Consider the following 14,595-nt stretch of genomic DNA (forward strand, 5'->3'; position numbering starts at 1 on the left):
GCGACGTCCTAACGCCGTCTCTGATGTTGCCGTCGCCGTCACACATCGGTGACGCAGGTGTGGCGTTGTCACACGTGGACGTCCACTTCTTGGTCGGTCCTGGGTCCTGTCAATCTGCCTGCACCGTTTGAGCAGCCTAGCCACTGTCAAACGTGTACAGCTGAGCGTTCTGGCAATATGAGCCAGTGTTGCACCCATCTCCGCCACACCAACAGCTCTCTCCCTCTGCTCTTGCGTCAAACGTGCCATTATTCTGGTGAGCTTCCATTTGGTGTGGGTCATACGAATGTTTTAACCCAACTTATACCAAAATTCTGCACGTGCATTTCATGCATGTTGTGCACATTCCAGTTTTACCAATTTTTCGTGCTACAACTCCCGTTTACGTTGCTGCGTTTTGGGGACATAATTTATTACATGTCCATTATTAGATAATTACATTTTACCAAGAAGCATTCAATCAAATTAACATTTTAAAGGAATAGACAACTGTTTCCAATGTATACTTTCTTTACCGGTCAGTATATAATTGTCTCACACATCGTAACCGCAATGTCACCCTTTTCCCGTAGAACAACACATACCTTTGCATTTGAGGTGATGAATTTATTCAGAATAACCTTTTAAACTTCACACAAATGTCTCGAAGTACATGTCTCTCGTTTGTCTCTTGCCTTTTATAAATTGACACTTATTTAAATTGGTAGTGACATTTTAAAAGCTACAAGTTACATGGGAACATTTCTAAAATAATTTACTTTTATGATCTCATAAAGTATATAACTTTGACCAGTTTTCAATTTCACAATAAAGGTCCAGTTTTATTGTGAAACATTAGGCTGGAATGCTTCAATTACTTTAATCACCATCGTTCATATCCTACCACAAGTAACTTGATGTAAGTAAAACAGATTGGACAATATTGACATGCATGCTCATTAAAAGTTGCATTTGCAAGCAGAATAAAGAATAAGTTAAGTGACTTGTCAGTGAATACCATCTGACATACGGTTAGTGCACGTCCTGTGGAACTTTGAATATTTACAATATTTTAAAACATCACAGCATATAATATATGTATCATTGTGTTTGTTAGTCCATCACACATCTGTTCAGGGCTTTTAGACACAATCGAAAACTTGTCATCTGGTCCTACTCGTGGCCTGCACCCGTGAAGATACAGGTTAGAATTTCACTTCAGCAACCCAATCTTGTCGTGAGAGGCCACTAACGGGATCAGGTGGTCAGGCTAGCTGACTTGTCATCGTATCCCAGTTGCGTAGATCGATGCTCATGCTGTTGATCACTGGATTGTGTGATCCAGACTCGATTATTTACAGACCGCCGCCATATAGCTGGAATATTGCTGAGTGCGGCGTAAAACAACGAACAGACATAGTCATGGCCACATGACACCTTTACGGATATGTCATGTTTTTAGTTTCTAGAACCCTTTCTTGAATGGCTATGGCATCTCCAGCATGAAGCATGTTGGCACAATAGTTCCTCAACCTCGACAGCTGTAGTGGTAAAACGGTTACTGCTGGTGCAACTCCAAAGATAACGTATTTCGTCATCTAAGTGTCATGCTGGAAGTGAATAGAATATGCTGGTTTTGACACAATATGAAGAACCGATTACGTTGCAAGGAACTCAAGTAACCTAGGTAATGGTAATCAGGATATTGAGTTCTGATGAACTGGCTTCTTCGGATCTGATGCAGGTGTTTCGCCCTGTAGCCAATATGTGGTTACGGCTCCCTTGCCCTGAAAAATGAATGAGTGAGTGAGTTAAGTTTTGCGCCGCTTTTAGCATTATTCCAGCAATATCACTGCGAGGGACACAAGAAATGGAGAAGGAAATGTTGTAACGTCGCATCAGAATATTTAGCTATCGACAGATACAACTGTTTCATAGTGTGTGAATGCGTAGACAATAATATATAAGATGCTGAGGTCATTGGCTGTAAGGACCGTTCCAGTCGAATGTCATAATAAACTCAAAATTGAAATGTTTGTTGGCGTGTGGTCCTGTGTATAGAGATCATAGAGCTCTTGAGAGTTTCTAGGACTTCGGTCCTTCCCCCACAACGAAGCACATATGACTCATGTGGTCTCACCCTAGTTTGTTCAAAATTCACCCAGCAGAAAGTGGGTATCCGGTGGGACAAGTCACGTGACTAATAACCTTCTAGCGACTCACAGGCAGCTTGGGTTATCCGGGGTAATAATGTGTTAGCGCGTTATAAATGGCCATTATTTTCACGTTAACGTATGCGTTAATTTCCTTCACATATGTCACATTTTAGTGAAAATTTAGACACACTTGGAAACAAGTCAATAAAAAGGTCTTTAAAAACACATAACGCAAGTAAAACCAAGCTGAACTGTATTTTGTATTTTGCAAAGTTAAGGTGATGACTAAATGAATCCAAGATACATGTAATGATCTTACCTATTGTACTTTGAAATTGCGTTTATTGTTACCAATATGAGTTAGTTTTTATTCAAAAAAAGCGTTCTCGAACATACCTTCATCTCGACTTCTCCTCTTAGTTCAAGGTCAAAGGTTTCAAATACTTCCAACGCTTCTTTCGTCTGTGGACTGACGTGGATTTTCAATGCTGAAAGCAATACAGATTGTTAATCGAAGACAAACTTAAACTACCGACAGTCTCAAAACTGGAAAATAGTGATTATCGAAGTATTTCAAGGTTTGATCCCCCTACCTATGTCCGATCAATTTTATGGAAGATGTAGACATGCCTGCAGCAGTTTAGGGTTTCCCCCCAATTCAGACTGACACACTGCGATGTACGGAATTACTGTTAAATGCGGCGTAAAATCAAAGTCACTCGCTGACTAAATGCGTTAAAACGAGTTTTTGTACTCCTTAACCTCTTTTAAGACACAAATTATCTCGATTAATTAATTCATTACATGTTCAATTAAATTTATATCTATATTCAGGTCTAAGACTTTCAATGTCCTCATACACACAGACTGAAATGGTATTTTAACATCCCAGTGATACACATCAGTCACAATCATCACACGATGCTTTCTCATAGCTATATGTTCTATCCGTAGATAAACTATTTCTAAACAGTAAACAATACGACTTCTTTGATTGGCATTCTAGGAGTTGGGTAGATGAAGAATGAGGACTATATTTATGGATATACAACTTCTTTATTCGTTATTCGTTGCTTGACTACGACATTAGAATCTATGTCGAAACGTCACCTATATAGAATAGAGAAGTTGTATATCCATAAAAATAGTCCTCATTCTTCAGAAAAAATACGTATGTCTTGTACAAACGGGAATGAATTAGTGGATTTGGAAGAGTAGTTAATAATCCCATCCAAACTGTCATGCACTGATGCCCATTTATCACTTGGACTAGGTGAGTGAGTAGGTTTGGTTTAAAAATGCTTCAACTGACAATATTAGGGTAACATCACAGCATGTACACTTTTACAATAGTTTACAAAATTAATAATGGTTCTTTACTAACATTTCAGGAAAACACGTCATTTGACAAAGGAAACAAAATATGATATAAATAATGAAACAAAACACACACCCAACAACCCCCAAAACAAAACAACAACAACAACAAAACAAAACAAAACAAAACAAAACAAAAACAAAACAAAACAAAACAACAAAAAACAAAACAAAACAAAAAAAACAAAACAAAAACAGGGAATTGATGGCCAGGCTCTCCTCACTGAAGTGATCACCCAGTTTCTGCTGAGTTCGTTATGACTCACGTAATCCATTAGACTCCATCCTGGAGGCCGTGTTGACGGTATCCCCAAACAGGCAATACCTCGGCATCTTGTGACCCACGACACCAGCACAAACTGACCCTGTGAAGGTAGGCAATAGAAACATTACATAATATAACGTCAAGTTTGTCTGTTTGTTGTTTAACGCTGCACTCAGCAATATGTCTTAAATAATCGATTCTGGACTAGACAATCCACTGGTCAACAGCATGAGCATCGATCTACCCAATTGGGATACGATGACATGTGTCAGCTATGTCAGCGAATCTGACCACCCGATCCCGTTAGTCGCCTCTTGCTGAAGACGAATTCTTAACAGAGTCTTAACGCCGTTGGGTTATGACGTTAAATAAATCAAACGGGTGCACGTATACTCGAATACTCGCCTCTCGAATCATACCGGTATCACGTAATTCATAATGTTGGCACCAGTGGATATTCGGGGTTAAAATATTTCGCCATGTGGTCAACGTTCTGGTGTTAATGTACAAAACTCATTTGACCACTTGTGACGTGCCTCTGTCGCCTGCTAGAACCCCGAGTCGAGCTTGTTGACTGGATAATCACGTTCACGCTACCAGGTCACGTTGTCCAGGAACTACTTTTTCATTCATTACAATCACGCGAGCTCACGCATTTATTTTCACTACAGTGGCATTAGTTCGGAGGGGCGGGTGGTCGCCTAGTGGTTAAAGCGTTCGCTCGTCACGCTGAAGACCCGGTTTCGATTCCCCACATGCCTACGATATGTCAAGCCCATTTCTGGTGTCCTCCGTCGTGATATTGCTGGAATATTGCTAAAGCGGCGTAAAAGTAAAGTCACTCACTCACTCATACTGTTTGTGAACTTGATCTTCCCCTGTAGACCAAAGCTTTGTTAAAGAGGAAACTACATGGATCAGGGATTTGACTCACTGTGTGTCACCATTGTTATGTGCATGGGCCAATGCTCGTGATAACAATCACTCAATTGTCTGGTCCAGAATGCTCATGAGTTAAAAACGCTGATACATTTTCACAATAAGTGTGTTATCCGGGATGCATCATTATGCAGTGTAACCATCAACGTTTCATGAGTGACGTCCTTAAGCGTCACATTTGGAAACGTCCTATATATAGGGGAAGTAAGTAGGACACGACCTCAATACTTCCGGTGACAGAGAACGTATATTTCGGTCCGGTCTAGTAGAACATGTCCAACTCAGCTGTAACATATATTGGGACTTTTATAAAACTTTGTTGAGTTACATTCCCACACTTCTAGTGTAAGAACACTTCTCATCGCATTTTACCACATTAACTTCGCCTTCCTACCTGAATGAATGCCAATCCGCAGTTTCATCTGTTGTTCAGGTCGATGGCGAATTTTGAAAGACAGAACAGCATCTAGCAGGGAAAGCGACATCCGGGCAATTTCCCGGGCATGAATATTTCCGTTCCTCACCGGAAGTCCTGACACCACCATGTAAGCATCTCCTATGGTTTCAACCTTGAAAAAACAGAACAGTGTAAGTTCGGGTACAATACACATAGTAACCATCAACATAAGCTGCAAGGCAAAAGAAAGCTAAAGTCCGTTTATGGTGGTATAATTCGATGGCAAATGAATGTATTTTATACGGGCATAGTGGCAGTTTTTTAACATCATATGTGCAGTTTTACGGCGACTGCTTTCAACCAGTGATGTTTTCAGAAAGATAATTTGGTCAAATGAAACAGTATTTTTTACGAGAGTAGATACAGACAGACAAACAGACAGACATATAGATAGAGAGTGTGCCTGTATGAATATACTATTAATGGGTACTGGATGTAGTTTTGATCTCGAATATGTTCAATGGAGTATGATCATTTCGCCAAATGAGTATGGTCAGTTCAAGGTAAAACACCGACCACAATGATATTCTGGGAGTGGGCTCTAAACAATATTTAGTTTCAATCGGCTGCTCAGAAGCAGAAGCTCTTTTAAACGATATATTGTAATTACATGCTTTTTTATCTTAAACCCAGATATTAAACAGTCGGCATCAAGCTATAGAATGATCCGTGTTTCTTACTTTATAGACATCAAAGTTTTCGATGATGGAATCGAACGTCGTGTAGAGGTCGTTCAACAGATCAATAACCTAAAAAATAAAAAAAGTAATATATTATGGCTTTATCCGGTTTCTTTGTTGCCGTTTAAAACAGTACTTTCCTGATACATGAAAACAGCCTATGAATCAGTTGGGTTGGTTGGCAATATTCCAGTTATATGTCGGCGGTCTGTTAATAATCGAGTCTGGACCAGACAATCCAGTGATCAACAGCATGAGCATCATATATTTCTACGCAATTGGGATACGATGACATGTAACAACCAAGTCAGCAAGCCTGACCACCCGATCCCGTTAGTCGCCTCTTACGACAAGCATGGGTTACTGAAGACCAATTCTTACTCGGACCTTCACGGGTTATGAATTAGTAGATCTTATTCAGACAGATGTACGCACATTCATTGGGGTACTGGCTATTGACAGAAATACCCACCTGCATTGGAGTACTAGCCGCGGACAACGCAGTGAACCCACAGATGTCGCTGAAGTAGATGGTCACATGTTCGTACGCCTCAGCTGCTACGGATTCGCCACGGACAAGAGCTTGGGCGACTGATCTGTCGAGTTCAAGATCATAATTAGTGACAGTCTTTGACAAAGAAACCTCCCCTGTTACACCGTTAATAAACCTTTACATGCATTTGATGTCGTTTATACATTGAATATGGAACTGTGGTCGACTGTTATGGATGGACGAGGATTGAGTGAGTGAGTGAGTGAGTGAGTTGGTTTTGAGTGAGTGAGTGATATTCCAGAGTGACACCAGAAATGGGTGGTTTTGATGCCGCTTTTAGCAATATTTTAAGCAATATCACGGCGGGGGACACCAGAAATGGGCTTCACACATTGTACCCATGTGGGAAATCGAACCCGGGTATTCGGCGTGACGGGCGAACGCTTTAACCACTTGGCTACCCACCCCACCGCCCCTGGATGGACGGGGAAACCAAGACATAAGCTAATTCTTAAGGTGGAATACGATGCATGCACTGGATCAGAGCTTCTAATAATTTTAGTAAAAAAGTCAAGGGCAGATAATTGCAATCACCAATTTACAGAAAGCGGGTTACCAATCATTAAGAAAAGAAGAAAAGGCCTGGATATTTTACTACTGCTTCAATCAGTCGTCGGCTACATGTAGCACAGGGTGTTGGCCCAATCACACATAAAATAACTGTTCCAGCTTCCAGGAAAATGACCAATTCGGCTTAAATTCGCTTCATGATTCATTGATTGATTGTTGTTTTACGCCGCACTCAGCAATGTTCCAGCTATATGGCGGCGGTCTGTAAATAATCGAGTGTGGACCAGACAATCCCGTGATCAACATCATGAAGATTCGCTTCAAATGGATCTTATGTTAGTGAGAGAGTTTGTAAACTGTTCCAACAGAAGACTTCAAATGATTTTCACATGACGTGTCTCAGAGCAATCATTTATAGCCCAACCCGAAGAAAATAATAGCACAGCAAACGGTAAATCAATTAATGTTACGGATGAAATATAACTTGAAAAGGTGTCAGTGTAATTTTCATCTTTTAGTTAAACAGATGTTTTAAATTTATCTGTAAGGAGGCTGTATGTTGTGAAAATCTCTGTTTCTCTCTACTTGATTGATTACGCAGGTGACAGTTCGACTTCTCGTTGGCTGAGATTGCACAACACTAAACTAAGCATTCATTGGTCATCCTTATCCAATGGAAACAATTGACTGAAATCTAAAATTTGTTTTTGGGCGTCAAGTTGCACACGGCGAAATTAGCATCTGCTAATGTGGTGTGTTTGAATTTATAATGCAGTTTTAAGGTGTAGCCACGTTTCTTAACATTCGCAAATAATATTCCAGAGGGCAGTTTGGGTAGCCTTCTGGTTAAAGCGTTCGCTCGTCACGCGGAAGGTCCGGGTTCGATTCTCCACATGGGTACACTCATACACCAAAGCGTTCTCTCGAGCTTCTGCACCATTAACATGTTGCGGGTTCATTATTTCATAGCTTGAGTGAGTGAGTGAGTTTGGTTTTACGCCGCTTTTACCAATATTCTAGCAATATCAAGGCGGGGGACACCAGGTATGGGCTTCACATATTGTACCCATGTGGGGATTTGAACCAGGGTCATCGGCGTGACCATCGGGGTGGGGCGTGTGTGGGTGTGTGGGTAGCGTAATGGTTAAAGTGTTGGCTCGTCACGCCGAAGACCCGGGTTCGATTCCCCACATGGGTACAATGTGTGAAGCCCATTTCTGGTGTCCCCCGGCGTGGTGTTGCTGGAATATTGCTAAAGGCGGCGTCAGTCAGTCAGTCAGTCAGTCAGACAAAACTTAGGGTTCCATCCACAAAGTATTCGTAACGTAAGGTAAGTCGTAACTCAGTAGCTTATCATAGGCCAACGACCGCTTTGTGGATCGGGACCCGGAGTAAAAGGCATTATGGTGGAAATGTGAACTATAATACTTTGATTTGTATCAAATGTTTCAGATGATCAATTGATTTGCCTTTGCGTGTGTTTGTAACCGGTATCACACGGTGTCACCTATTTGCTAGTAATTCATATACATATGCTCACGGGCAGTCGGAATCTGATTCTAGTAGTGATTGTTTGTACTGGGAATGGTTTTGTCGCTTTTATATGTCTACTCACTTTGGCAACATCATGTAGAGAAGATCTTCTGCCTTTTTCTTCTCCTCCAGATAATCCGACGTCCTCTCCTCCACAAGGGCCTCCAAGTTGTTGGCGTACTGCTCCATCCGGGACAGCAGGTTGTCAAGGATATTGCCCTTGTCCCCGTCCCTGTAACCAATCAAAAACCTTCATACATTTTCAAATATTTTTTGCTCTTAAACAGGGCCTGGAGCCGCCCAACATATAACGCCTCGCTGTCGGTGTTTACCGAGTTGGTCAACTGGACATGGACATTTGTAGGATCTGAATTTCCGCAGTTCGAATACCATCCCCGAAGGAAGAAATTATGTTGCTGCTACACTGGCGCCGAACGCGTTCATAATTATTAGATTAAACTAAGTTGACTATAATGAAGTTGAATGAGTCTTGGTTCCCTTCAATGCGGATCGGGACGTGCATTGTCGTGACTGGACGGTATGCAGGAGGGCATTGAGTCATCCAACATGTAATATCCTTATGCGGTCGGTGTTCTCACGGAGTTAGCTTGTTTGGTTTTGCGGAAAAGACGTCCGTGGTTCGAATCCCCAGATAAAACTTGAAAATGTTATGGCAATATCAATAGCTGTTTTACTAGTTTTATTCGATTTCAGTAAAATCCGAGCATACTATTTCAGATTTATTATAGCTGTAGAAAGAGTCATAAAAGTGAGCGACAGAGAGACAGACAGCCCAGCTGGAGTGTTTCCTGGAATCAATGATGAAAACATCTGTTGCCAAAGCTCGACACTTCATACAAACTGGATGTGTGTTTTATTGGTCAACGCACCTGTTTAGCTTTCTAATGATGGTCTTCAGAGACTGGAAATCTGGTCGCTCGGCCGGATCCTCAGACCAACATCTTTTGATGACGTCAGCAAGTTCGTCACAGGGGCAGTCGGCATGCTCCAGGGAGGGACGGAAGACGCCGCGACGTCCATCCTTTACGTCTTTGACAAGCTGGTAGACCTCTGAAGAACAGACGGAAATAGGAGATAAAAACATTTGCTTACTTTGATGGCGTACTTTTGATTGGACTCCGGATTTTGGAGTTGGGTTAAGTCTTATGATCTTGGGCGTTTCATCTGGCTCGGATATTTCAGAAACGTCTCATCGTACCTGGGTCCTATGTACACATACAGTAACCCGCTGTAACCTTGAGTATCACCTTACGTCGACATTGCTGTAAATGACTTTTATTGCACCCGGGCATTCCTGTTACCCGGTGCGTGTCATCGCACCTCGATATTGCTGACTGAGCACTGCTTATCAAGTACTTGCACATATATGTTACCTTAAGCGGCTCGCCGCACCCGGATATTGCTGTTACCTTGAGCGTCTGAATGTACCCGAATACCCCTGCTTAACGGACACCCTACCTGGACATTGCTGTTTCCTGGGCCGTTTGATCCTGTTTCTAATGCAGTTTCATCTTCTGTCTCACCGCACCTAGACATTGCCCTTCCCTTGAGCGGGTCATTGTACACGTATATTGTTGTAACATGGGGCATCTCAACCTATCTAGATATTGCTGTAACCTGATTATTGATGTTACCTGAAACGTCTCATCGTAAATGGGCATAGCTGATATCTTGAGGGTCTCAGCGTAATTGAATATTACGGTTTCCTGGAGCTTCTCGTCGTACCCGGTCACCAGAGGTGCGTATCACGTACCTACGTATTGCTCTTACTCGAATAAACATTGCTGTTACCTGGAGCATTTCGACGTAACTGAACACTAAGCGTCTTATCCTACGTGAACTTTGCTGTTACCTGGAACATTTCGCCGAAACTGAATATGAGCGTCTTATCCTACGTGGACTTTGCTGTTACCTGGAGCATTTCGACGTAACTGAACATTGAGCGTCTTATCCTACGTGGACGTTGCTGTTGCTTGGAGCATTTCGCCATAACTGAACATTCAGCGTCTTATCCTACGTGGACGTTGCTGTTACCTGGAACATTTGACCGTAACTGAACATTGAGCGTCTTATCCTACGTGGACGTTGCTGTTACCTGGAACATTTCGCCGTAACTGAACATTCAGCGTCTTATCCTACGTGGACGTTGCTGTTACCTGGAACATCTCGCCATAACTGAACATTCAGCGTCTTATCCTACGTGGACGTTGCTGTTACCTGGAACATTTCGCCGTAACTGAACATTCAGCGTCTTATCCTACGTGGACGTTGCTGTTACCTGGAACATTTCGCCGTAACTGAACATTCAGCGTCTTATCCTACGTGGACGTTGCTGTTACCTGGAACATTTCGCCGTAACTGAACATTGAGCGTCTTATCCTACGTGGACGTTGCTGTTACCCTGGAGCATTTCGCCGTAACTGAACATTGAGCGTCTTATCCTACGTGGACGTTACGTTACCTGGCATTTGACCGTAACTGAACATTGAGCGTCTTATCCTACGTGGACGTTGCTGTTACCTGGAACATTTCGCCGTAACTGAACATTACGTGGAGCGTCTTATCCTTATCCGTGGACGTTGCTGTTACCTGGAGCATTTCGCCGTAACTGAACATTAAGCGTCTTATCCTACGTGGACGTTGCTGTTACCTGGAGCATTTGGCCGTAACTGAACATTGAGCGTCATTGAGCGTCTTATCCTACGTGGACGTTGCTGTTACCTGGAACATGCGGTTACCTGCCGTAACTGAACATTCAGCGTCTTATCCTACGTGGACGTTGCTGTTACCTGGAGCATTTCGCCGTAACTGAACATTGAGCGTCTTATCCTACGTGGACGTTGCTGTTACCTGGAGCATTTCGCCGTAACTGAACATTGAGCGTCTTATCCTACGTGGACGTTGCTGTTACCTGGAGCATTTCGCCGTAACTGAACATTAAGCGTCTTATCGTACGTGGACGTTACTATTACCTGGATCATTTGGTCGTAACTGAACATTGAGCGTCTTATCCTACGTGGACGTTGCTGTTACCTGGAGCATTTCGCCGTAACTGAACATTGAGCGTCTTATCCTACGTGGACGTTGCTGTTACCTGGAGCATTTCGCCGTAACTGAACATTAAGCGTCTTATCCTACGTGGACGTTGCTGTTACCTGGAGCATTTGGCCGTAACTGAACATTGAGCGTCTTATCCTACGTTGACGTTGCTGTTACATGGACCGTCTCATCACACCTGGGTTTTGCGATTATCTGGAGCATCAAACCGAAGTGACACGGTAACTGAACGTTGCTGTCACCAGGAGTTTCTGGTCGTAACTAAATATTCATGTTACCTTGAGTGTCTGTATCTAGATAATGCAGTAAAGAGGGGAATCTCGCAGTTGCTGAATTTTGAAGTTACCAGGAACATCTCCCCGGAACTGAATATAAATGTTACCTTGAGTGTCTCACCGTTCGTGAGACCCGTGAAGATCCGGGTTAGAATTGATCTTCAGTAACCCATGCTTGTCGTAAGAGGCGACTAACGGGATCGGGTTGTCAGACTCGCTGACTTGGGTGACAAATGTCATGGTATCCCAAAATGCGTAGATTGATGCTCATGCTGTTGATCACTGGGTTGTCTGGTCCAGACTCGATTATAGACTTCCATATAGCTTGAATATGGCTGAGTGAGGCGTAAAAATAAACTCAATCAGTCAACGTACCTGGATAATGCAGTGACCTATAGCATCTCCCTGTATCTTAAAATTAATGCTACCTTGTGTGTTTCACCGTACCTGGATAATGCAGTGACCAGGAGCATCTCGCCATAACTGGACATATATGTTACCTTAAGTGACCCACCGAAAATGAGTCAGGTAAATGGTAAAATCCGCAAGGAAAGTTTTGGTTAATAGAAGGGACAAAGAATGTATTAAGTCAGGAGAATATACAGCATCACAGTCTTTGTTCGGCGGCTAGTGAGTATTTGAAATATCATTTTGAAATGACAACAAAAGACATCCACATGTGCAAATATGTGTTTAAAGTGAACATTTAAGATTCACCTTTACATGATCTTGTGACTCATGATCATGTTGTGGATGATTTCTTTTAAATCATTGTTTGTTTATTGGCCTGAATAATGGACTTGAAACTATGATACCGCAACCAAGTAACCCTTTACTCTACTGTCAATTGCAACCTGTTCACCAACATGGCAATTCTGCCCTTTAATTTACCATTCAAAAACATATTCACGATTGAAATGAAAACGAAAACAAATCTTCTATCATCACAAGAAGAATTTTTAACTACATACTCTTCCTTTAGCGATTTCGCCACGGAGACATATGATATTACGACCGTTATCATGACCTTATGTTATTCCGTATTTGGGGGTTAGCTTGAAATTTTCAAAATGTCAATCAAATTTACTTTTTAACACACACAACCAAAAAGTTTAGATAATCTTATTACAATAATTTCACCGGAATGCTCACATTATCCTTTATCATTAGTGTCATCATACCATTTTAATTTTTTTTATCACTTCTGTCGATGTAATAACGGTGTTACGTGGACGGCATCCCGGGAGTTTTAGGTGTTGAACAGAACGTGTAATAGGATTCAATCCTACGGAATCTGAGACTAAGCCTTGTGGGAACCATCTCTTTATTAATAACTCTGAAACAATGTTTACCCTCGGGCGAGAGATCTATGTGATGCATATGAAACACGCCGCTTCTGTACACAATCTCTTGACAGATAATTGCGAAACTGTAGACGTCTCCTTTTTGCGTGCCCTCTGGTGGTCGATCAGGCATGCGTAGAAGTTCCGGCGCTGTCCACAGTGTTCCTGGAAGAGCAAGGGATATTCTTCCATTCAATCTAATTACAGACAACGTCGTGAATCAAAGGAAACGAGGAGAAGAGCCATGTTTGATAAAGAGACAAATTAGTGAGAAGATTTAACTTTCCTCCGGCACATGCTGCAGTTGAAAGAGCTATTGAGGATGACCTGTGTATAATCGTGCCTTGAGGAAATGAACACAGATGCTAAACTCTGCTTCTAAAAGCTGCTTGAACCACGTAACTTCGTTGATCTCTTTGCTAGTGGCCGGAGCGATGTATATTTCATTAGCGAAATCCTTCCGCATCCGGGTAAAAAGTCGAAGACCACTCTTACAACAAATTTACTTAACTGTTGTTTTTTCTAAATTCGCAAGAGATCAAACCATGGTGTTTGTCTATGTTCCTTGGGATGTAGTTTTTTATTCAGCTGCATAACGGGATAGGTTTACGGAACTTGAAAATTATGTGATCTAAAATCTGTTCCTCAAAGCTGGTTTTGTTCGCCGGTGCGTTTTATTTCCAACTTTGATTTACAGGCAAATAAGAGGGAAGAGTTAATCCATCATTACCAGCTGGAAGACCAACTGGAAGTTTCCTTGAACAAAATCTTTCCTTCTAAAATTCCGAAGACTAATTACCTGCTATTCAAGACTATCGACATATGCCTACTTTCGGATCATTTTGTGCATTTAGAAGTTTGTTATTGAATCCGATGTTGCTACCGTAAATTTTGTTTGTATCGTGTAATAATGTGCCATTTTCATACTACAAGTAATAATTATATATAATCAATCCTTAGAAATATTGTAAATACAGTATATGGAAATATTAATGAAACATAGAAATACGATATTTGGTTCCTTCAGCAGAAGTAATATTGAAATATAAATGGAAATACAGAAAAGTATGGAAGTATATAAATTAATGTTTCAGAACTCTCGTTCCTTCAGTACCAGTAATTTTGATATATATAATAGGATCTAGAAAAGTACCAAGGATGTAAATTAATATTTAAGAACTCACACATTCCTTCAAAACCAGTAATATTGAAATATAAATGGGGATCTAGAAAAGTATGGAAGTATACACATTTATGTTTTACACCTGTAGAGTCTTCCGTTCCATTAATATGGAAATATGAATGAAAATAAATGAAATTTTGGAAGTATTCAAGTTAATGTTTTCGATCATTCGAGCCTTAAAACCAGCAGTTTAACTTTATCCTGACGCAACAGACCAGCTATGATCTTTCAGGGTACCCAGTGAGTGAGTTTAGTATAACGACGCTT

General features: G+C 41.5%; 1 protein-coding gene across 5 annotated transcripts in view; it reads right to left on the bottom strand.

Annotated features, from left to right (window-relative positions):
- Positions 1-585: 585 nt before the first annotated feature.
- The window catches only part of LOC124292117 (atrial natriuretic peptide receptor 1-like), a 312,171-nt gene continuing 298,161 nt past the window's right edge, over positions 586-14,595 (bottom strand). For all 5 annotated transcript variants that reach the window (XM_046729169.1, XM_046729168.1, XM_046729167.1 and 2 more), the window contains 9 exons: positions 13,155-13,310; positions 9,340-9,520; positions 8,532-8,681; positions 6,326-6,449; positions 5,854-5,922; positions 5,111-5,285; positions 3,779-3,877; positions 2,532-2,623; positions 586-1,766 (listed from right to left, as the gene is read on the bottom strand). In XM_046729169.1, coding sequence (XP_046585125.1) covers positions 1,677-1,766; positions 2,532-2,623; positions 3,779-3,877; positions 5,111-5,285; positions 5,854-5,922; positions 6,326-6,449; positions 8,532-8,681; positions 9,340-9,520; positions 13,155-13,310 — 1,136 coding nt within the window. In that variant the 3' untranslated portion in view covers positions 586-1,676. The remainder of the gene's footprint in view (positions 1,767-2,531; positions 2,624-3,778; positions 3,878-5,110; positions 5,286-5,853; positions 5,923-6,325; positions 6,450-8,531; positions 8,682-9,339; positions 9,521-13,154; positions 13,311-14,595) is intronic.

This window comes from Haliotis rubra, unplaced genomic scaffold (genome assembly GCF_003918875.1).
Source record: "Haliotis rubra isolate DU_JTF1 unplaced genomic scaffold, ASM391887v1 Scf508, whole genome shotgun sequence".
NCBI lineage: Eukaryota > Metazoa > Mollusca > Gastropoda > Lepetellida > Haliotidae > Haliotis > Haliotis rubra.